This window comes from Nannospalax galili, unplaced genomic scaffold (genome assembly GCF_000622305.1).
Source record: "Nannospalax galili isolate Female #2095 unplaced genomic scaffold, S.galili_v1.0 scaffold269, whole genome shotgun sequence".
NCBI classification, from domain to species: Eukaryota; Metazoa; Chordata; class Mammalia; order Rodentia; family Spalacidae; genus Nannospalax; species Nannospalax galili.
This window is the reverse complement of record NW_008359530.1, coordinates 769,689-794,413: the sequence shown is the minus strand read 5'-3', so window position 1 is coordinate 794,413 and position 24,725 is coordinate 769,689. Positions and strand designations below refer to the sequence as shown.

The following is a 24,725-nucleotide window of genomic DNA, read 5'->3' as shown; positions in this document are numbered from 1 at the left end:
TCATCCAGGATGCTTCAGGGAAGTGGGCAAGAACTACCTGAAGACCGGCCTCTGCTCTGACTGCTAGGGTTCCATGCTGCCTCAGCAAATCACATTCAAACACAATCTGTGTGCTTCAGCTTTCCTTGCTCAGGGTGCTATGTGTTTGATACAACTATCTTACTATCTTAGCCTCATGTGTAGGCTTCTGAGCTTTTACTCTCCCTCCTAATTTATACTACATCTAAAGCTTTGGTATCTGCCCCACCAGGCACACTAGCACAAAGACACAAAAGAAGGCAAGTATATTCATTGCTGTGCTTTTATTCCCTCCAATCTCTAACTTCCATTTTGTCGGACTTGTACTCTAATTATGATTAATTATTACCCTTTATTTCTTTCAATGTGTACCATAGTATACCTGTGGAGGCCAGAGGACAACTTCTAAGAATGGGTTCTCTTTGGGCTGGAGAGATGGCACAGTGGTTAGGAGCACTGGCTGCTCTTGCAGAGAACCCGGGTTCAATTCCCAGCACCCACATGGTGACTAACAACCATCCATAACTCAGGTTCCAAGGGATCCCATACCCTCTTCTGATCTCCGCAGGCATTGCATAACACAGTTACACTTACATTCATGTAGGCAATACACTCATACACATAAAAATAATAAACAAAATATTTTTAGAAATTGAAAAAAAGGGGACTGGAGAGATGGCCGTTAAGAACACCGGTTGTTCTTGCAGATGGCCCAGGTTTGAATCCCAGCACCCACATGGCAGCTAACAACTGTCCGTAACTACAGTCCCAGGGGATCCAACAGCCTCTTCTGACCTCCGAGGGCATTGCATGACATGCATGCACTTACCTACATGCAGGCAATACATACATACACATAAAATAAAAATAATACATAAAATATTTTATTTAAAAAAAAAAATTGAAAAAAGAATAGGTTCTCCTTCCATCATAGGCATTCTAGGAATTAAACTCAGGTTGTCAGGGTTGGTGGCAGGCACCTTTACCCTCTGGTCATCTGTCATCTTGCCAGCACTTTTTTTCCTCAGTATTGGAGACTGAACCTAGGGCTTCATGCATGCTAGGTAAGTAAATGTTCTACCACTGAGTTATAACTCTGCTTCCTCATTTTTTCTTTTTAATAGACAACATCTCATTCTATAGCTCAAGACTCATGGTGATCTTCCTGCCTCAGGTTCCTGAGTGTTGAGTTGAGGTGTGCACTGCCACACATGGCTTGATCTTTACTTTCTTTTAGCCCAGTGCTCTCAGGACTGAAGTTCCCTTATTTTTCCTATCAAACAGAGTAGAACTAGAGCACTTTCTCCACTTTCAGTAGTACTTACCATCAAACTGATAGTGCATGGTTTGATGGATCCGTTCTGTGACGCTGGCCAGCCAATCTTGGAAGGACAAGGTCACTTGTGCCTCATCTAACAGCTGACCACAGACTAAAAAAGGAAATAAAAAAAAAACACTTTTCATTAACTTTAATTTTCTTTCAAAATAAACAATTGAAGCTTGAAAAGTTTAAGTTTGATACAGTAAAAAGAACAAGAAACTGAAATCCAAAGAAAACAGTTAAGGTGAAATAGACTCTGGGGCTTTTTCTTTTTAAATAACATACATAACTGACATATTTATGAGGTCCAGTGTGATAACAGACTGCCTTATTTTTTATTTTTTAAACTTTATGTGTATTAGTGTTTTGTCTACATTTTTGGATGCACACCCATGTGTGCAATGCCCATGGAAGCCAGAAGAGGGCATTGGATCTTCTGGAACTGGAGTTATAGATGATTGTGCTGGAAACCAAATCTGGGTCCTCCACAAGAGCAGCAAGTGCCTTAACCACAGTCATCTCTCCAGCCCATTATTTTTTATTTTATTTTGTAAATTTTTAATTGAATTTTTGTGTATTTCATATGGAACATTTTAATCATCTACTTACCCCCTTCCCCACTGGCACCCTCTCATACACACTGGAATTCATGCAGTTAGTGTCCCCAGACATCCCTCAGTACAAGCTCATCCACTGAGGTCTAGTCACCTTATCTAGAGTCCCTTCCTTTAAGAAGATCAGCTCTTTCTCACCCAGCAGTAATCAGCTGGCAATAATTCTTCAACTAAGATAGAGCCTACTGCCCTATTTTAAAATATTTATATTTAAAACACACAAACAAACAAACAAAAAAGCCGGGCATGGTGGTGCACACCTTTAATCCCAGCACTCCAGAGGCAGAGGCAGGCAGATCTCTGTGAGTCCAAGGCCAGCCTGGTCTCCATAGCGAATCCAGGCCAGCTGGGGCTACAGGGAGACCCTGTCTCAAAAAACAGAACAAACGCCAGGCGTGGTGGTGCTTACCTGTAGTCCCAGCACTTGGGAGGCAGAGGCAGGCAGCTCTGTGAGTTCAAGGCCAGCCTGCTCTACATAGTAAGTTCCAGGACAGCTCGGGCTACAGGGAGACCCTGTCTCAAAAAGACCAAAAAAAAACCCAAACAAAACAAACAAAAAATTTGTATTTATTTTTATTTATGTGTATGCCTGCATATCTGTATGTGCACATGCATGCAGGTGCTCTTAGAGGCCAGCCTCTGCAGGAGCAGCAAGAGCTCTTAACCACTGAGCCATCTCTCTAGGTCCATAACAGCCTTTAAAATAAAAATCCACTTATACTGGGCATGATGGTGCATGCTTATATCCCAGCACTTGGGAGGTGGAGGCAGTAAGAAGGTGAGTTCCAAACATACTGAGGCTACCCAGCAAGTCTGAGGCTATCCTGGGCTAAATGAGACCCTGTATCAAAAGAACAAAAATTAATTCATTTACAAAAATAAGTGAAGGCCCCCAGAAACTAATGGGTTTATGATTACTTAATATAGGGCTGGAGAAATGCTCAGCAGTTAAGAGCACTGGATGTTCTTCCAGAGGACCCAAATTTGGTTCCCAGCACCCACAAGGTAGCTAACAACCACCCATAACTCTAATTCCAGGGGATCAACACCTTCTTTAGACCTCTGTGGGCACTGTACTCATGTGGTGTACTTCACACACATTAAAAAAGAAAAAAAAAAAAAAAAAGTCAGGCATGGTGGTATATGCCTTTAACCCCAGCACTCTGTGAGACAGAGGTCAGCCTGGTCTACATAGTGAGTTCTAGGCCAGCTGAGGCTATAGGGAGACCCTGTCTCAAAAAAACAAAAAGCTTTCCAGCAGCAAACTACATATTAAAGAATATTACACATATTTAATTTTAATGAATTAGTTACTTTTTGGTCTTTTTGAGACATTATCTTCCCGTAGCTCTATCTGGCCTGGAACTTGCTATGTAGACCAGGCTGGCCCCAAGCTCACAAAGATTCACCTGTCTCTGCCCCCTAAGCACTGGGATTAAAGGAGTGTGCTACCATGCATGGCCTCACAGTGAATTTTTTTAAAATATGTTTTTGTTTTGTTTTTTTTTAAATTTTATGTGTATGAGTATATTCCCTGCATATATGTAAATGCCCCTGTGTCATGCAATGGCCTTGGAGGTCAGAAGAGGGCATCGGATCCTCTGGAACTGGAGTTACAGACGGTGGTTAGCCACTATGTGGGTGCTGGGAATCAAATCTGGATTCTCTGCCAGAGTAGCCAGTGCTCTTCACTGCTGAGCCATCTCTCCAGCCCTTACACAGTGAGTTTTGAAGCTGGCTACGGTTACATAAATTCTCAATAAAAAAAAAAAAAAAAAAAAAGAAAAGAAAAAAAAAGTGGAACACAGAGACAATTTAGGAAAAGCATTCACTGGGTTGCTGATATCTTTATACTTAAGTGTAAAACTTTGTATTCAGAAACGCAAATTGAATGAATATTAATTACTATCATTATTATTTTGGTCTTTTTGAGACAGGGTCTTCCTGTAGCCATAGCTAGCCTGGAACTTGCTATGGGGACCAGCTGGCCTCGATCTCACAGAGCTCCACCTGCCTCTGCCTCCTGAGTGCTGGGATTAAAAATATGTACCACTATGCCCAGCTTGAATATTCCTTATTAAATAAGAGGGAAATGGTAAAATCTTGAAGCCCTGGAGTAACTGTGAAATACAGTAACAGGTGGTATAATTTAATGGGGCCAGAATATACAGCTGGGAGTAGGTGGGGTATGTGTCAACTCAGTGGAGAGCATGTGCCAGCACATGTCCTGGTTCAATCTTTTGCACCACAAAAAGAAAAAAGATACAATTCAGGGTTTTTAAAATTTTTGTTTTTAGGAATTTCTACGCTGCTTTTTTAAAGGTAGTTTTAAAACTTTTTTTGATATATAATTGTTAAAAATACAAAGCTTATCTGGATGTGAAGTACACATCTATAGTCCAAGCACTCAGGAGGCTGAAGCACGGAGATCTGTAGTTTGAGTCCATAATGGACTACATAGTCTCAGAAAATAGAACACAAAACCCCAAGAACGTGTAAACCTTTCACCCAGATTCCCCAAATAATAGCATTTAAAAAAATCATAGCATAAAATATCCATTAGGGAAAATGACAAGGAAACAAGCTTATTTGTATTTCACCAGTTTCATTTGGGTGGTGTGTGCACATTCCTATATGCAATTTTATTATAGTATACGTATAGACTTTCGTGACTGCAGCCACTGTCAAGACACAAAACAATACCACTGCAAGACTCCTTTCCACTAACCTCTGGCAACCACTTATCTGTTCTGTCTCTATGATTACAACCATATTTTATTAGTATTGTTGTTCTTGTTATTATTTTATCTTGGCTTTCTCAAACAAGTTCTACATGTAGCCATAACTGTCCTGGAACTTACTGTGTAGACCAGGCTGGCTTTGAACTTGTGATCCTCTTGCTTCTGTCTCCTGAGTGCTGGGATTACAGGTGTGCACCACCATATACATAGCATAGCTTATTTTTAAAAAGATTTATTTTTGTGTGTTTAAGTGTGTGTATCTGTGTAAGTGTATGTGCACAAGGGAGTGTGCTCAAGAAGGCCAGAAGACATACCAGATCCTTGGAGCTGGAGTTACAGGCATTTGTGAGCTGCCTGAGTGGGTAGTGGGATCAAAAGTCCTCATGAGAGAGCAGCACACACTCTTAATTTGCTGAGCCATCTTTCCAGCCCTGCATAATTTATTTTTTGAGTATTATTTGAAACTGGCAGGGTAGGAGAGACATTAGTTGCTGTAAATCTGTCTCTAATGTTGGGAGACAATATACAACATTTCTTTTGATACTGCTCTGGACTCCTTCTGGATGGGTTACCACCCCTGACGCCTGTTCTAGGGAGGAGAAACTTACCCTGTCTTTTCAATGAAGCAGCAACCATAGGCTTTTTCAGGCCACTCTTCCTTAGACTGCTGCTTACTGCATCTTGAGGCATCATTTGTGTACCTAAATCACAAATTGGTTACAGTGTTTAAAAACATGTCTAGGAGATGGGATGTGACTCAGTTGATAGAGTGCTTTCCTAACATGACAAGGCCCTGACTCAATCCCCAGCACCACAGAAGCTATTTGTGGTAGCGCATGCCTATGATCTAGCACTCAGGAGATGGAAGCAGGAGGATCAGAAATTCAAGGTCATCTTCCACTACAGAATGAGTTCTAGGCTAGCCTGGTGTAGTGGTTTGAATGTGAATGTCCCTCACAGGCTCAAAGTATTTGGACATTTCGTCCCCAGTTGGTGGTGCTGTTTTAGGAGGTCTTAGAAGGTATGGCCATGCTGGAGGACACACATCAGTGGGGCGGACTTAGAGAGTTCTTAAGCCTTGCAGGATCTCCAGTCTCAGTCAAGCTTTGCCTACTGTGCCTGCTTGAAGATGTGAGTGCTTAGCTTCTGCTCCTACTCCAGCCACCTCTGCCCCCATGCCTCCCTGCCATGATGGACTCTTGACCCTTTGGAACCATAAGCTAAAGAAACTCTTCCTTTGATAAGTTCCTTTGGTCATGGTGTTTCTATCACAGCAACAGAAAAGTAACTAATCACCTGGGATATAGGCAATCCTGTTTCAAAAAAGAAAAATAAAAACAAAACAAAACAAAGCAAGGGGCTGAGGATTTAATTCAGTAAGAGTGGTTGCCTAGCAAGTTCAAGGATCTGAGTTCAGTCCTCAACTTCAGAAAGAAAAAGAGACAAAATTACAAACAAAACAAAACACCATGTCTGCAGCCAGGCATGTAATTCTAGTATCTGGAAGGTAGAGGCAGTAAGATTAGTAGGAGTTCAAGGTCATCCTCAGCCACACAGTGAGTTCAAATCAGACTCACCTATGTGAGATCCTGCCTAAAAAAAAAGTCTGCAAGTCTGCAGGCCTGTAAAATAGCTTAGCAGGTAAAGGTACCTGCTGTCAAGGCTGACAATCTGAGTCCAATCCCTGGGACCTACATGGTGGAAAGAGAGAACACAGATGTTGTCCTCTGACCTCTATCTATGCTTGTGCACATATATGTACTTATGCACACACACACAAATAAAACGAAAGAAAAAATAACTTTAAAAGCCTGCAGTTATAAAAATTGGTTTGATATTAATTTCCAAAGCATCTAAAACATAAACAATCTTTGCTAATGTCTAGGATACCTTTACGGTTTCTAGAAAGAACCAGCATTAACTTTTTTTTGAAATTATTTTTATTTATCATATGTGTATGAGTGTATTGCCTCCATATATGTACCCATGCGGTGTGGAGGTCAGAAAAAGGTGCTGGATCCCTGAAACTGGAATTACAGATGGTTGTTAGCCACTATGTGGGTGCTGGGAGTTGAACCTGGGTCCTCTGCAAGAGCATTCAGTGCTCTTAACCACAAAATTTTAACCTTTTCTGCTGCTCATAAGAAACTAGGAACTTTTTTAAATTTCAATTTTATGTGTATGAGTGTTTTGCTTGCATGTATGTAAGTGTACCTGGATCCAGGTTCAGTTCCTAGCACCACATGGTGGCTAACAACCATCTGTAACTCCAGTTCCCTAGCTGGCTTAAAGCTTGCTATGTACACCAGGCTGGCCTCCATCACAGAGATCCACCTGTCTCTGCCTCCTCAGTGCTGGGACTAAAGGTGTACACCACCACACCAGGTTTATCTGATTTTCAAAAAACGTTTATTTTTACTTTATGTGTATGAGCATTTTTGCCTGCAGGCATGTAAGTGCACCATCTGCCCACAGTGCCCACAGAGGCCAGAAGAGGGAGTTGGATTCCCCTGGATCTGGAATTAAGGACTGTTGTTAGTCACCATGTGACTAAATTTAACAACTTAAATTCTTGATCTTCTTGCCTCTACCTCCAAGTGGCTTGTTTTTATTGATTTGGTTCAGTTTTCTCTGAGTGTGTATGAGCATGTTTATGTGTGACAGATGTGTAGGTGTTGTGTGTATGTGTGTGTGGGGGGTGAGCATACTTATGTGTGTGGCAGCCAGAGGACAACACTGGGTGTCTTCCTGTACCACTCTCTATCTTGTTCTTTGAGATAGCACTTCTCATTTGACCTGAAACTAGCCATTTCAGCTAGGTTGGCTGGCCAGTGGGCTCGCAGGATCCACCTGTGTCCACTCCACAATGCTGGTGTTTACAGGTACCACAGTCATACCCAGCTTTTATGTGAGGCACTGGGGATTCAATCTAAGGTCCTCATGCTTTCACAGCAAGCACTTTTACCCAGTGAAACCATCTTGTTGATCGCCAGTTCCAATAGGTCAGAGGACAACTTTATGGAGTTGGTTCTCTCTTCTCACCTTTATGTGGATTCCAGTTATAGAACTCAGGTCATCACATTTACATGCCAAGTTCCTTTACCTGCTGGACCTCCTAGCCAGCCCACTGTGTGTAGTGACCCCCCTTGTCCTTTAAGGACAACAGTGCTCTGATCACTAATAGTTAACAGACTCCTGTCACTTGGCTCACTTAAGAATTAACAGACTTCTCTGGACTTTGTTGATGTAGAAGGTTGAGAAGGGGGCAATCTGCTCCCAGGATGCTGGGAAATAAGACCAATTAGACAGCTGTCCTTGGGATGCCAGGGCAGGTATAGTGTTCCCCCCACCCCATCCCCTTTTATGTTTCTGCAGACATCAAAGGAGGTCAGTTACTGGGTCAGTCTCCATGGCCTTGGAGATGCTGTGCTTGCTTTCTTACCCATTATAATGGATAATCCCTATGTGTTTTGCACTGCTTGAGCACTTATCATATGTAAACTCTGTGAACTTCAAACGTTGAACTCCCAATAAAAGCGCTCAGGAGGGCAATGAAATTGCTCCCCAGCAGCATAACTAGGGGACCCTTGGTCTAATCTGTTTTTCGCCATTGGTCAAACAGGGAGGCTACCAGGTAGCAGAGGGGGGCTACAACTGTGAGCTACTTTTAAAGTGTTTATGACTACATACACTAATCATGCTTAGGAGCCCACACTCTACCTTTACCTGTAATTTCCTCATTTAAAAAAATCTTTGCTGGGGCTGGAGCGATGGCTCAGTGCTTAAGAACACTGACTGTTCTTGCAGAAGACCAAGGTTTGAATCCCAGCACCCACATGGCAGCTAACAACTGTCCGTAACTTCAGTTCTAGGGGATTCGACAGCCTCTTCTGTCCCTCCGTGGGCATTGCATGACATGGGTGCACTTAATTACATGTAGCATAACATTCGTACACATAAAATATTGAAATAAAATTTTTATTTATTTTATGAGTGGTTTTGCTTAGATATATGTTAACCACACATGTGCAATGCCCAAAGAGTCCAGAAGAGGGTATCAGATCCTCTGAAATGGAGTTATGAACAACAGCCAGTGCTCTCTCTGAGCCATCTCTTTTTTTTTTTTGTTTTGTTTTGTTTTGGGAGACAGGGTCTCCCTGTAGCCCCAGGTGGCCTGGAACTCTGTGTGTACATCACAAATCACATTCTACTTAGATTTAAGGTCTGCTTCACAAGATAGAACCCATACCTGGCACTGCTATTAGGACTAGAAACATGCGGCTAAGCAGGCCACATGCCATTGAGGAAAGAGCGCCTAATACTATTATTCTGCTAAACAGATATAGTATTAAGGCAATGCCTAATCATTTATTGTTATTGTTATTTCCATAGATTAATATATCTTCCAACTCTCAGAGAAGATTCCTATGTAGTATATGGTGATTAACACAGAAACCCACAAGTGGCAAACGTGCAGAGAACAAAAGGCTGCAGAGTGGTTATTCCTGAATAGGACACTTATATCAAACTTCTGCCTCCCAAGGCTGAGGGATCATTGTAGAAGAGGGGGTAGAAGGATTGTAAGAGCCAGAGGTGGTGGATGATCACAAGGAAACAAGAATTTTCCAGACAACTGGCAAGTTATTCATATGACCTCACAGCAATGGTGACAGTATGCACAAGTCCCATGCAAGCTCAAACTAGACAAAATCCCAGCATAGATGTGGGGAAATGGGTAAACTCCAATCTCACCTGAGAAACTATTACAAATTGATGGCTGTGGGGAGCGGGGAGAGTTACTCTCTTTTAAGGGTGTGACTCTTGGTAAGTTAACCAGGCTCCAGTGAATGGATCCACACCAAAGAACATTTGGGTGAAATTTTACTCTAAACTTTTATATATATAATAGAGTATATGAAATTGGGCAGGGGACAGTAAGTGGGTCTGCAGACATGAGAGAGAACCTAAATATGATCAAAATATATTGTATGAAATTTTAAAAAATTCAATAAAAAGGGGCAAAAAAAGACTATTTTCTACTATGTGTTTATCAGGGTAAAACACCCTTAAATTGAAGAAGATCTATATCTATCTATGGATCTATCTACCTACCTATCTCCACTGTTGAAAATGCAAACAACTGTATACCTAAATTAGAGTAAGAAATAGAACTAACCACCGTCACAAGTGTTTTTGGTGCTGGGATTGACCTTTATGGGACTTTGTGCATACTAAGCATGTTCTCTGCCACTGAACTTACCCTCTCCCATCCCAACCCATAATTTCTTTCCTCCTCTCTCTTCCTTTTCTTTCTTTTTTTCTTTCTGGCTTGGCTTAGAACTCACAAAGACCCACCTGTCTCTGCCTCCCAAGTGCTGGGATTAAAGGCGGACAACCACCATACCCAGAATATAATTTTAAAAGATCATTATTAAAAAAGCAAAGTAATTTCTCAGATTCATACAAAGACAGTGAAACAATCTCCAAAGATGGTAACACCAAATACAAGTGAAACAGTCTCACCAGACACGTCATCCTTCTTCCTCTTCCTTGGCTTAGAGGCAGCAGACTCACAGGTTGATACAGTTGATTCTGAATGACAGCCTAACTGGGGCACAATAATCTCCTTAAGACCTTTAAAAAAAAAGAGGTTTTTGAATCACTAATACTATTCAAGAGAAAGTATGTGCCCCCAACTAAAGAAAAATTAATTTATATAAAAATTCAAATCCTAAACTAGGTGTGGTGTATGCCTTTAATCCCAGCACTTGGGAGGCAGAGGTAGGATCTCTGTAAATTCAAGGTCAGCCTGGTCTACATAGCAAGCTCTAGGCCAGCTGAGGATACAGGGAGACCCTGTCTCAAAGGACCAAAAAAGAAAAAAAGAAAAAAAAAATCAAATCTACAGAACAATGGATGGACTGACTGCTTTAAAATAAGTTCCTTGAGGAGCTGGGCATGGTGGGGCATGCCTTTAGTCCCAGCTTTAGGGAGGCAGAAGCAGGTGGATCTTTGAGTTCCAGGCTAGCCAGGGCTACAGGGAGACCCTGTGTCAAAAATACCAAAAATAATAAAATAATAATAATAATTAATAAATAAATAAGTAAATAAAATAAAATAAGATCCTTGAAAGAGCTCCACCAAACATGTGAGCTTTGCTCTGGAATGCAGGAGTGTCTCCTGTAGCAGAGCACTTGCTTAGAATGCACAAGGCCCTGGGTTCCATCCATCTCCATTGTGTGCGCACACACACACACACAGACTCACACACAGAATCACACACACAGACACACACTCTCTCTCTTTTCTGTGGAGTAAAACTAAAAAGCTGGGAGTTGTTGGCAGCTAACCATCATTAAGAAAAGGAAATAGGGCTGGAGAGAGGACTCAGTGATTAATAGTTAATACTATTCTAGCAGAGGACCTGAGTTCAGTTCCCAGCACCCATGCTGGGCAGCTCACAACTGCCTGTACTAGAGCTCCAGAGGTACCCAATGCCATCTGCAGGCATCTGCACTTACATGGACATACCCATGCACATCCACATCCACATAATTAAAAATAAAATCCTAAAAAGATTAATATTTTAAAAAATATTTACAAAAATAAGTGTTTACAAGACAAACATGTCACTGGGCATGGTGGCACACGCTTGGTAATACTATCAGGAGGTTGAGGCAGGATGAGCACCATAAATTATAGGTCAACATGGACTACAGTGACACTGCCTTTAAAAAAAAGAAAAACAGCCCGGCCTTTAATCCCAGCACTCAGGAGGCAGAGGCAGGCGGATCTCTGTGAGTTCAAGGCCAGCCTGTTCTACAGAGTGAGTTCCAGGACAGCTGGGGCTACAGGGAGACCTCATCTCAAAAAGACCAAAAAAAAGAAAAAGAAAAACAGATGAATTAAAAGCTGGGAATGAAGCTAGGTGTGGTAAAATTTGAGCTAGGGGTGGGTGGTGGCACAGTTTAAATCCCAGCACTTGGGGAGTAGAGGCAAAAGGATAAAAATTTCAGTCAGATGTATCTACATAATGAATTTGAGGCCAGCCTGGGCTGCATGAGCTCTTATCTCAAAGGAAAAAAAGAGAGGCTGGGGAGATAGTTCAGTGGTTCTTGCTGTGCAAGCCTGAGAACCTGGGTTTAGATCCCCAGAACCTGTATAAAACATCAGACATGGGGCCTGGAAGACCCAGTGGTTAAGTGCACTTGCTGTTCTTGTAGAGGACCTGGGTTCAGTTTCTAGCACCAACATGGTGGCTTACTGCCACCTATGCAGTTTCAGGGGATTTCAATGCTTTTCTGGCCTTCATGGGCATTAGGCACACATATAACACACATACATACATACACGCACTCACACATATATAAAATAAAAATAAAAGACTTTTTTTTAAAAAAAGTCAGACATGGGAGCCAGGCTTGGTGGTACAAGCCTTTAATCCCAGCACTCAGGAGGCAGAGGCAAGTGATCTCTGCAAGTTTGAGGTCAGCCTGGTCTACATAGCAAGTTCCAGGCCAGCTGGGGCTACAGGGAGACCCTCTCTCAAAAACTCTCTCTCTCACACACACACACACACACACACACACACACACACACACACCAAGTCAGACACGGTAGCACATATTTGTAATCCCAGCACTCTTACAGAAAGATGGGAGGCAGACAGGAGAAGCCCCTGGGAGCTCACAGGCAATTTCATCTGCAGTACAAAGCATAGCAGCAAACAAGAGAGGCCCTGCCTGAATCATGGTTGCCTCCTGACCTCCAAACACTCCCTATGGTATGTGAACATGTACACACACATACCACAAAGTAAAAAATAGAGGCTGAAGAGATAGCTTAGTGGTTAAGAGTGCTTGCTGCTGAGGCACCCACATTGGGTCTTGCCTGCCTGGAATACCAGCTCCAGGGGATGACACCCTTTTCTGGTCTCTGCAGGCATGCACACACATAGTATACATTCACACAAATACACACATATCCACATAAAATAATAAAAATAAATCTTTAAAAAAATATTTTAATTTATTTATTTTTGGTCTTTTTTGAGACAGGGTCTCCCTGTAGCCCCAGCTGTCCTGGAACTCACTATGTAGACCAGGCTGGCCTTGAACTCACAAAGATCCGCCTGCCTCTGCCTCCCAAGTGCTGGGATTAAAGGCATGCACCACCATGCCCGGCTATTTTTATTTTATGTGTATGAGTGTATTGCTTGCATGTGTACAAGTATGCCCATGTCATGCAATGTCTGAGGTCAGAAGAGGGCGTTGGATCACCTGGAACTAGAGGTACGAATGGTTGTTAGCCACCATGTGGGTGCTGGGAATCAAAGCAGTCAGTGTTCTTGACCACTGAGCCATCTCTCCAGTTCCATAAAAATAAATCTTTAGAGGCTAGAGCAGTATTCAGTGGTTAAGGGCACTTGCTGTTCTTACAGAGAACTTGGGTTCAGTTTCCAGCGCCTACACGGCAGCTCACAGCTACCTATAACTGCAGTTCCAGGGGATCTGGTAACTTCTTCTGGCCTCCAAGGGCACTGCATACATGTGGTGCACATACATAAACCCAGGCACACACATATACTCATAAAATCAACAATGGGGCTTGAGAGATGGCCCAGCAGTTAAAGAGCTCTTGCAGAAGACCCGGATTTGATTCCCAGAACCCACATGGTGGCTAACCATCCATAACTCCAAGTTCCAGGGGCTCTGATGCCCTCTTCTGGCCTCTGCAGGCTCTCCATGACATGGGTGCACTTACATGCAGGCAATACATTCATACACATAAAGACTAACAAAATCTTTTTTTAAAATAAATGAACTTGCTGGGCATGTTGGTACACACCTTTAATCCAAGAACTTGGGAGTCAGAGACAGGTGGATCTCTGTGAGTTTGAGGCCAGCCTGGTCTACACAGTGAGTTCTAGGACAGCTGGGGCTATAGGGAGAAACCCCCCCCAAAAAAAAGAACTTATTTAATAAATAAATCTTTTTGGGGGGGTCTTTTTGAGACAGGGTATCCCTGTAGCCCCAGCTGGCCTGGAACTTGTTATGGAGACCAGGCTGGCCTCAAACTTACAGAGATCTGCCTGTCTCTACCTCCCAAGTGCTGGCACTAAAGGCGTGTGCTACCATGCTTGGCACAAAACTAAATCTTTAAAAGGAAAATCAATCACTGGGAGTGGTGGCACATGCCTTTAATCCTAGCACTTAGGAAGCAGAGATAGGTGGATCTCTGTGAGATCAAAGCCAACCTGTTCTGGTGAGTTCCTGCAGGCCCACTGGGGCTACAGGGAGACCCTGTTTCAAAAAAGACAAAATAATAATAAATTTAAAAAATGAAAAACCCAAAAATGTCAACAAAAGAGATAAAGGTTTATTTATTTATTTATTTAATATGTCTATGAGTGTTATGCTTATATGTATGTAAGAGCACCCATGTTGTCAGTGCCTGAGGAGGACAGAAGAGGGCTTTGGATCCCCTGGAATTGGAGATACAGATGGTTCTCAGCTGTCATGTAGGTGCTGGGATGCGAACCCAGGTCTTCTGGCAAGAGCAGCTAGTGCTCTTAACCCAAGCCATTTCCTCAGCCCCAAGATAAAGGTATTTTGAGCATCATCTTTAGGGATAAGAAAAAAGAAAGAGGGCTCAAGAAATGGCTAATGGTTAATGTTACTCTTGCAGAGGACCTGGGTTGGGTTCCCAGTACAGTACCCACATGGCAGCTAACAACCATCTGTAACTCCAGCTCCAGGAGATCCAAAACCCTCTTCTGGCCTCCGTGGACACTGCACACGTGGTGCACTTATATGCAGATGAAACACTGAACCATCTCTCTAGTCACTAAAGACTTATTTTTTATAGGGCTGGAGAGATGGCTCAGTAGTTAAGAGCATTGACTGCTCCTGCAGAGGACCCAGGTTTGATTCCTAGCACCTACATGGTGGCTAACAATCATCCATACCTCCAGTTCCAGGGGACCCAATGGCCTCTTCTGACCTCTGCAGGCTTTGCATGACAGGGGTGTACTTACATACAGGTAGGCAATATACTCATATACATAAATTTTTTTAAAGGAAAAAGAAAACTGTAATAAAAGATTTTCTTTTCTTTTTTTTGTCATCATAGAGGGTCTGTGATTTTTTAAAAAAATCAGAGTAAAGCTAACTTTGGACTGAGGAGATAGTACAGTCAGTAAGAGTGCTTGGTATGCAAGCATTAGGATCTGAGTTCTTACAGGAAAAAGGGAGAAAGTGTTAGAGGAAAACAGCTGCTGTCCCCTTCTGGCCTCTGCATCACAACACATACACACACAAAACCCCTAACTTTGCTAAATTAATTTGTCTCAATAAAAATGTTGAAGTCCCTTTATTACTAGTTTTAGCTGTCCAACCAAACCTTTATGCACCATATACTGACTGAATTGAAAGAAAGAATGCTAGCCAGGAATGGTGGCTCAGGCCTGTAATTCTGGCACTTGGGAGAGGCAGGATTGGGGGTTTGGAGCTAGCTGGGCTACTTTAACAAAACCCTGTGTTTTGTTAAAAAAAAGAAAAAGAAAAAGAAAAAAAGCCAGGGGTGGTGATGCAACTATTCGGTTCCAGCACTCAGAAGGCAGAGGCAGGTGGATCTCTGTCAAATCAAGGCCAGTCTGGTCTACAAATTGAGTTCCAAACCAAGAAAACACAACAACAAAAAAACACAAACAAACAAAAAAAACCCCAACCCAACCCAAATTAAACCAAACCAAACCAAATCAAAGAAACAGGAAAGTATGGGCTGGCAAGATGGCTCAAAAAGTAAAAGCTCTACGTGCTCAAACCTGACCACCTGAGTTCAATCCCTAGAGCACACATAAAAATGGAAGGAGAGAACCAACTCTACAGTTGTCTTCTGATCATCATGCATGTACCATGTCCACATTGTGCACACACACACACACACACACATCATGCACACATAACACAATAAATACAAAAAGGATGCCTTTCATCTAATTGTCTAGCAGCTGTGCCTGAAGGTTGTAGGGACAATCTCTACATGCCATCAGGGGAGCGCTTTCACTGCCATTTTAGAACACAGTAACTACATCAATCATCCCACCTACCACTGGCATCAAAATTTAGGAAATCTGAGAATTCCTGAGCCAATGTCTCATCGCTGGCAAAGGCACAGAGGCAAGCAAAGAAGTGGATGCAGCTCGGAGCTGCCTCGGCCTTGGGGGCATTGGACTTGTGTGACTTCAGAGTCTGACAAGAGCAGAAGAAGCGGCGCTCTGGCAAACTTTTGGAGCTGATCTTCTGCACGAAGGATGTATGCAAGTACCCTAGGCTGTGCTTCTGGCTTGCCTTGCATTTCACCACCAAGATGTTTTTAGTGATCCTCTGTACCAGGGGTCCTGTGGGTTCCGTGGCCAACTGCCAGATGGTCTGTTTGGTTTCTGGGGAGGCCTGCATGGCATTCAGGACTGAACTCTTCAGAGTCAGAGGGGTAGCCTCTGCCTGGCAGTTGACTGCCAGTTTAATATGCTGGCACTGGTTCTCCACAACACCTTGAGCAGCAGCTTTCAAACATGAGGGGACATAACATCGGCCAGAGCTCAGCTGAGTGATGATTGTCCCATCTACTGTCTGGATTGTTGTCTCTGAAACACCTAGCTCCACAAAACATCGATAATCAGGGCCTCGGTCTCTTTGTCGCACAGAGTAGACCTGCAGATCAGAGCCTGTGATGATTTTGACAGCTTCTACGCTAGGCTGCTTCCGGGCACCATAGCGGAATATGGTTCCGCATGTCTTGTTCTTACAGCTCAGCCCTCGGGTGCCATTGTATGTGCCGCATCGGGGACACTTTCTGATTCCCCTCAATGTGGCCTTCCCAAGATCAGATAAGAAAGCTGGGACTTTAGTCCTCTGAGAGTTTGGTTCCATTTTTCACAGTCCCTAGAAAGACGAGACCATCAGCAAGAAGTATACATTCACACAGTTGAGAAAAAGAGAGAGAAGAGAGAGAGAGGAGAGAGTTGGTTTTTTTTTTTTTTTTTTTTTTTTTTGTCTTTTTGAGACAGGGTCTCCCTGTAGCCCCAGCTGTCCTGGAACTCACTATGTACACCAAGCTGGCCTGAACTCACAAAGACCCGCCAAGTGCTAGGATTGAAGGCATGTGCCATCACACCCAGTGAGAGAGATTTTTTTAAAAGACAGGGTTTTACTTTGTAGTCCAGACTGGCCTCCAACTCACTATATAGCCCAGGTTGGTCAACTCTCAGAGATCCTCCTTCCTTAGCCGAGATCTCAGGACTAGTGTTGCCCCAGCACCAAATAAGCCACAGGTTGTGGTGCATGAATGTAATCCCAGCACTCAATAGGTGGGGGCAAGAGGTACAAAGTTTAGTATCATCCTCCACTACAAAGGAGCTCAGGGTCAATTTAGGCTACATGAGACCCTGCCTCATGTATATCATCTTTTCTAAAGGAAACAAAGAAGCAGAACACAGGAAAAACGAGTTATCTCCTTTCTAAGCGGCTCCTGTGAAGTCAGCCCAGTCTTACCTTGTGCTGGATAGCTTTAGTGTCAACTTGACACACCTGGGTTGAGGGAGCCTCAATTGGGGAATTGCCTCTATTGGACTGGCCTGTGGCCATGTCTGTGGGGGATCTTGATGAGTGACGTGGCAGAGCCCAGCCCACTGTGGATGGTGCCACCCCTGGGCAGGTGGGCCTGTGTTGTATAAGAAAGCAGGCTAAGCGGGGGTCAGGGAGCAGGCCAGTAAGCGGAGTTCCTCCATGGCCAGTGTTCTAGCTCCTGCCTCCAGGTTCCTGCCCTGAGTTCCTACCTTGGGCTGCCTGATTAACTGTGACCCAGGAGATGTAAGATAAATAAGCCCCTTCCTCCCCAGGATGGTAGTGGTCAGAGTGTTTTGTCACAGCAATGAAGAACAAACTAGGACATACCTGTACTAGCTGACAGGGCATCTGGAGAACAGAAGAGCTTGTATCCATGAGACCTAATGCTTGCTTCATCAGTTTGTGATGATCAGACAGCACAGAGAGAAGCATGCTTGTCTGCAGTGATATTGCTCAGCCTATCTTCAGAAGGTCAAGCTCTGATGTCACAATACAAATATTCTGCTTACTCCTCTTCACCCAGCCAGTGGCAAAGCTCCTGCCCAGTGTTCCAGTCAGATTCCCTCCAAAGAGGAGACCTAGGCAGCCTAAAGTAAAACAAGAGATGGTTGTCCTACAATAAAACATGGTTCTTTCCACTTAGGAACAGAAAACAGAGGCAAACTCAGTAGCAGAGTAGCTTACCTATGAGCAGTCCTGGGACTGCTCAAAACAGTCCTCAGCACAAAGAGATCCTCAGCACAAAAACAGGCAAAAACAAACAAAAACCAAAAACAATCCTAGAGAATCTACATCCAACTCTTTGGCAGTAATTTGAGAAATACTTGACAGATATTGCTAAAGAAAGGGTTAAATGTTTTGTGCTTCCAACTACAAAGGTAAAACAATGGTAATGCCATAACACAGAGCTTGAAAGGAGCACCAGGAGCCTCAGCAAAGAATTAGTCAATCGTCTTTTCTAAAGGTAATACATCACAGTTTTAGAGCTTTGTTTTTCAAAGTGCTTTCCCATCCACTCATTTGAATTTCACGTGAGAATCAGCAGTATGCAAACAACCACTTATATGTATAGATGGAAACTTTAGTAATTTGCCTGAGGTCACCCAGGAAAGTCAGCAGAGCACCTTCCACTAGCCCAGACTCTTGAGTGTGAAACTACATGTGATATTCCCCACAGTGTAGAAAAATACGGCATTATACAGTGAGACCCTATGCACCTAGCCATGAGATTTTACACTTAACACTTACTGTTTGTGCTTCATCTTGTGTCTTGTTCTCTAGCCCTCAAAAATCCTATTTTATGCATTTCAAAGTTGCAGGTATCAGCTTAATATATGTAATATTAAGTTCAATGCTTTTTGGTGTGAGCGTGCATGCTCGTGTGCACGTTGAGTGTTGGGGCAAGAGGACAACCCTGAGCGTCATTCCTCACATACCACCTGACTTTTTTTTTTTTTTTTTTTGAGGAAAGATCTCTCACTGGCCTGGAGCACTCCAAGGATCTGCCTCTCCGCCTTCCCAGCGCTGGGATTACAAAACAGGCACTACCACAAACACCCAGATTCTTTTGAGTGCTATGTATTGAACTCTTTTGCAAGCACTTCAATGACTGAACTATCTCCCCAGCAATCCCCTATTTTAAATTTTATTTTCTATTGTTGTTGTTTTTGTTTTTTTTTAAATATTTTATTTATGTGTATGCATGTATTGCCTGCATATAGGTAAGTGCACCTGTGTCATGCAATGGCCACGGAGGACAGATGAAGCTGTCGGATCCCCTGGAACTGGAGTTATGGACAGTTGTTAGCTTCCATGTGGGTGCTGGGATTCAAACCCAGGACATCTGCAAGAACAGTCAGTGTTCTTAACTGCTGAGCCATCTCTCCAGCCCCTGGGACAGGTTTTTTAAAAACTGTTTTTGGTGTGTGTGTGTACACATGCCACAGCACGTATATGGAAGTCAGAGGACAACTACTGGGAGTCAGTTTACTCCTTCTACCATGTGGATCCCAGAGATTTATTTCAGGTTATCAGGCTTGAAGGCAAGTACTTTTACCCACTAAGCCATCTCACCAGTCCAGGACAGGATGTTTTAGCTGGTTTCTCTACTACTGTATGATACAACGCTGACCGGAACCAACTTGGGGAGGAAAGGGTTTATTTGCTTGGGTTGTTTATTTGGTTTTGTTATGAGATCTTGCTGTCTGGCCTGGAACTATGTAGACTAGGCTGGCCTTGAACTCACAGAGATCTTCCTGTCTCTGCCTCCCAAGTGCTGAGATTAAAGCAGTGTGCCACCATACCCAGCTAAGGAAAGGGTTGACTTATAGGTTAAAATCCTTCATTGAGGAAAGTCAAGGCAGGAACTCAAGGCAGGAGCTTGGAGCAGAAACCAGAGGAATGCTGCTTACTGGTTTTCTTCCCTTGGCTTTGCTCAGCTAGCTTTCTTAGATGCCCAGGCCCACCTGCCTAGGGGTGGTACCCACAGTGGGCTGGGCCCTCTTACATCAATTATCAATCAAGAAAATGCCCTATAAATATGCCCACGGGTCAATCTGATGGAGGTAATTCGTAAATTTGAGGTTCCCTCTTCCCAGGTGACTCTTGAGTTTTCCTGTCAAGTCGACAAATATTAATGAGCACACAGGGTCCTGGCCTGGAACTTGGTATGCAGACCAGGCTAGCTTCAAATCCACAGAAATCTGTCTGCCTTTGCCTCTGGAGTTCTGAGATTAAAGGCATATGCAACAATGCCTGGTCCTATTTTTAAAAATATTTATTGTGTGTATGTGTTAAAGGTATGTGTGTGCCACATGTGGAATTTTTTTTCCTTCAACCTTATGGGTTCTAGAGCTTGAACTCGGGACATCAGGCTTGTTGCAAGTGCCTTTACCCTCTGAGCCATTTTACTAGGCCATTATTTTACTTTATATTTTGACATAAGTTGTCCTATAGTCCAGCCTGGCCTCTACTTGCTATGTAGCCCAAGATGACCCTGAAATCTGATCTCCCTGCCTCCACCCCAATTACAGATTATAGGATTGTGCTATGACACCTCCCCCAACCTTTTCTGAGACAATGTCCCACATATTCCAGTCTGGCCTCAAATTCTCAACGTAGCTGAAGACAACCCTGAACCTCTGATCCTCCTGGCTCTACCTCTAATTACTGTGATTACAGCCATGCTGGGGGTCATAACCAGGGCTTCAGAATGCTAGGCAAGAACTATGCTGATTTCCATTCCCAGGCCCTTAGGTTCAATACTTATAGTGCTCTTTTTTTTTGAGACAGGGTCTTGCTACATAGCCCAGGCTCGCCTGGATCACCGGTATGTACTACTACACCCGGCTTTAATGTTTCTTATGTGTGTGTACACGTGTGTGTGCAGTTGTAAGTGCATGGTGCATGTGGAGGCCAGAGGTCGATGTCTGGTGTCTTCAATTCCTCTCCACCTTATTTTCTGAGACAAGGTTTCTCACTGAACCTGAAACTCGCTGATTTAGCTACATGCTATTTACCCATCTTAGGGATGAAACTGTGTCAGGTTGGACCAAAGCGTCACAGCTCGCTGGCATCTACTAAGTGTGGGATCTGCTGAGTTCCTATCAGACCGCAGCTGGTCCCGGTCCCATGCGGCACACATACGTGCCCCTAATAGGCGTGGCGGGGCACGCGCCTCGGCGTAGTTTCCGGGAGCACCCGACCACGAAGCATCAGTCTTTAGCGACCTGCCTCCCAGCATCCTCCGCGCAACGCTAACTTCCGGTACTAAGTAAGGCTCAAGCAGAAGCGTCGCTGCCGGGGCACACAATTCCCTATACACTCTCTCCACCTCGACCCCCGCCCCTAGCCTTGTACCCCAGCCGCCTGGCCTCACGCACCACCTCCCCTTACCTGCCCCGCGCCTACAGGAGCCTCTCACCGGCGACCGCCCTCGCCGCCTCTCTTCAGCTGCCGCGGCCTTTTACAAACGAAGCCAAACTGTTCGCTGTAACGACAGTCGTTATTGGTCAGAGCCGCCCACGCGCGACAAGTGCCTGCCCACCTCTGCTTGCGTGGCATGATGGGAGTTGTAGTTTTCTCCTTAACGCAGCCCTGTGATTTTTCAGATAAGGTCTGGAAGCAGACGCTGCTCAGACTCTGGCACACATGCACAAAGTCTTCCTGACCAAACCTAGTGGTACAAAGACCTAACAGGGCTTCCCAGTATTCATGACTAATGGCCAGGACCGGTCCTCAGTAGAGTGCCACTAGAAATGGAAGCAAAAATTGCCTAAAACCTTACTAGCAGCGCTTTCCTGTTCTTTTAGAGGTCTTGCTCTTTCACTTGCACGATTACTTTTTTCTCCCTTGGCTCCTAATACTTGAACGTTTCCCCGCTGTAATGAGCCCAAATCGGTTTTCTGTAATATTCGGCCCTCAGAATAATTTAATCCTACAGAATTAAGTGATTTTTCAGGTATTTCCAGAGTGCAAGGCTGCTTCAGGGAGGCCCGTGTACTGGCAGTCTTCTCCACCTCTGGTCCTAGTCTGGCCACTCACTCACTAGTGGTGGTGCTGTGGGCAGGCTGCTTTAATCTTTGATAAATTTACTATTTTCAGTTGTAAGAAAAGTAACTGGGCGGTGGCGCAGGCCTTTAATCCCAACACTCGGAAAGCAGAGGCACGAGGTTCTCTGTGAGTTTTCAAGGCCAGCCTAGTCTACATAAAAAGTTCCAGGACAGCTGGGGCTACAGGGAGACCCTGTCTCAAAAAAGAAAAAAAAAAAAAAAAAAAATCGAACTTTTCTGAGATGAACATTTGTAATAGAATTTCATAAACTGGAGGTCGATGGAGACACTTTTTCAGAAGAGCCCCCCCCCTTCAAGTTTAAAAACAGTCTTGGATGATCTGGATAATTGCCTTCTATAAAAGGGTAGCTTTTCCATGCCTAATTAACGCCTAATGATTGGCTAAGTGCTAGTTCTCAACTGGGAGGGATGCCACCAGCATCTGGTTAGTGGGCAGTCTATGAATGTTGTTAAAGCTGTTTCTATACACCACATAGCTCCTCAAGATCATCTGTACTAAAAATGTGAAAAGAATTTGTATGCACGGTAAAGTAGGTGTTCCTAGCTCTTTGACTTCTGCCAACTGGTAGCAATCATCTTTCAGCTTCTTTTACCCTTCTATCCTCTTTTAAAATCAGTCTTTTCTTTAAAAAAATTTTTTTATGTGTATGAAGGTATGTAAGTGCACCCATGTTGTGCAATGCCCTCAGAGGTCAGAAGAGGGCATAGGATTCTCCTGGAACTGGAGTTACAAACGGTTTTTAGCCACCATATGGGTGCTGAGAATCAAACCTGGGTCCTCTGCAAGAGCAGCCAGTGCTTTTAACTGCTGAACCATCTCTCTAGCCCCCCAAATCAGTATTTCCTTAAGTATCATATGTGTACTTAAAGATATGTGCATATGTATTTTGTTTGGTAATCATTTGGCAACATTAGCATTGTTTAAAGTTCCTTGAGGGGCTGGAGAGATGGCTCAGCAGTTAAGTACACTGGTTGTTCTTGCAGAAGACCTGGGTTCGAATCCCAGCACCCACATGGCAGCTAACAACTATCCTAACTCCAGTTCCAGGGGATCCACGAGCCTCTTCTGTCCTCCGCCGGCATTGCACAACACAGGTGCACTTACCTACATTCAGGCAATACAAAAATAAACATACAAATTAAACAAAGACGTTCCTTGGTATATTTTTTATGTACTTTCTAAGATGTTATAAGAAGCACATCTTGAATTTGTTGTTAATTGGAAAAAGAACACAAAATTTATTACATTCCCATGACACAGAATTTTTTCTTTTTTTTTTTGTCTTTTTGAGACAGGCTCGCTGTAGCCCCAGGTGTCCTGGAACTCTCTATGTAGACCAGGCTGGCCTCAAACTCAGAGATCTGCCTCCCAAGTGCTGGGATTAAAAGTGTGCACCATCATGCCTGGCTAGAAGACTCTTCATTTTTAAAATCCAATCAAATAGTCTCTTTTTCAAGACAATGTCTTTTAACACATCGGCATAGTCCACTTACATCTCTCGTGTTTACCAGTTTTGGCATTAATTCTATGATGTGATTTTATGACTTTTTTTGGGGGGGGGTCTTTTTGAGACAGGGTCTCCCTGTAGCCCCAGCTGACCTGGAACTATGTAGACCAGGCTGGCCTCAAACTCACAGAGCTCCGCCTGCCTCTGCCTCTCAAGAGCTGGGATTAAAGGCATGTGCCACCACGCCCAGCTGATTTTATGACCTTTGTCCACCTTTCTTTCATGTTCCTTTTGCTTTATCTCTTCTCTTCTTGGAGGTTATAGTTCTGTGTCCTATTTCTAGATGATAATCTTTAAATTTTATCTCGAGACCAAAACATTATTGCTACCATTCTGAAAAGCCCGAGAACATTTTTATCATTTTGTCATGTATATTCTTTTGTTGTCTCACAGAGTATATGTGTGTGTAGGTATATGTGTGTGGCGACCTGAGGTCAGCATTGGGTGTCTTCAGCTGCTCCTCACCTTATTTTTTGAGACAGGGTTTCTCATAGAACCTATAGTTCACCAATTCATTAGCTCAACCACCATTAGAGTGGTTGGCCAGAAAGCTGCAGGAAATCCTGTCTCCTTCAGCACTAGGACTAGCCCAGTCTAGCCTCAAATGCAGTCCTGCCTCAGCCTCTGGAGTCCTGGAATTACAGAGCTGTACCATCTCCCCCAGTTCTACAGTTTATTTAAATTTCCGATGTACCCATTTCTTTACTCATTTCTTTTTTTTGGTCTTTTTGAAACAGGGTCTCCCTGTAGCCCCAGCTGGCCAGGAACTACGTAGACCAGGCTGGCCTTGAGCTCACAGAGATCCACCTGCCTCTGCCTCCTAAGTGCTGGGACTACAGGTGTGCACCACCACACCCGGCTTTGCTCATTTCTTCTTGCAGCTCAATATCTGTGCTGAGATGGGTTTCTTCCTGAAATGTTAGCACATTTTTTCCCCCTCTAAAAATGTCTTTATTTTGGCTGGGCATGGTGGCACAGGCCTTTAATCCCAGCATTTGGGAGGCAGAGGCCAGCTGGGCTACAGGTAGACTCTCTCAAAAAGACCAAAAAAAAAAAAAAAAAAAGTCCTTATTTCATGCTTCCATGTGAGGATGCTGTATGACAAGTATTTTTGTGATGTTGGGGATTGATCTAGGGCTTTGAACATGCTAGACAAGTGCTCTACCAACTGAGCTACCTCTCCTGCCCTCAAATTTCTATCTTAAACAATTCTGAGTATTGCCAATATCTTTGTAAACACTGACCATTCTAAATTCCAATTTTTCCCTCCTCATGGAAATCCAAGTTTCAAGTTTTTCAAGTTTTTCGATCCTCCATTCTACT

The 24,725-nt window shown here is 43.6% G+C and overlaps 1 protein-coding gene across 4 annotated transcripts in view; it reads right to left on the bottom strand.

The window, feature by feature from the left end:
* The window catches only part of CUNH2orf42 (chromosome unknown C2orf42 homolog), a 57,997-nt gene that overhangs the window by 27,079 nt on the left and 6,193 nt on the right, over positions 1-24,725 (bottom strand). For 2 of the 4 annotated variants that reach the window (XM_008823252.3, XM_029558738.1), the window contains exons 2-7: positions 21,218-21,311; positions 17,651-17,910; positions 15,805-16,639; positions 10,218-10,328; positions 5,303-5,395; positions 1,344-1,448 (exon numbers count right to left, since the gene is read on the bottom strand). In XM_008823252.3, coding sequence (XP_008821474.1) covers positions 1,344-1,448; positions 5,303-5,395; positions 10,218-10,328; positions 15,805-16,627 — 1,132 coding nt within the window. In that variant the 5' untranslated portion in view covers positions 16,628-16,639; positions 17,651-17,910; positions 21,218-21,311. Of the gene's footprint in view, positions 1-1,343; positions 1,449-5,302; positions 5,396-10,217; positions 10,329-15,804; positions 16,640-17,650; positions 17,911-21,217; positions 21,517-24,725 lie in introns of those variants that run through there. The other 2 variants (XM_008823251.3, XM_029558739.1) reach the window with 2 other exon arrangements.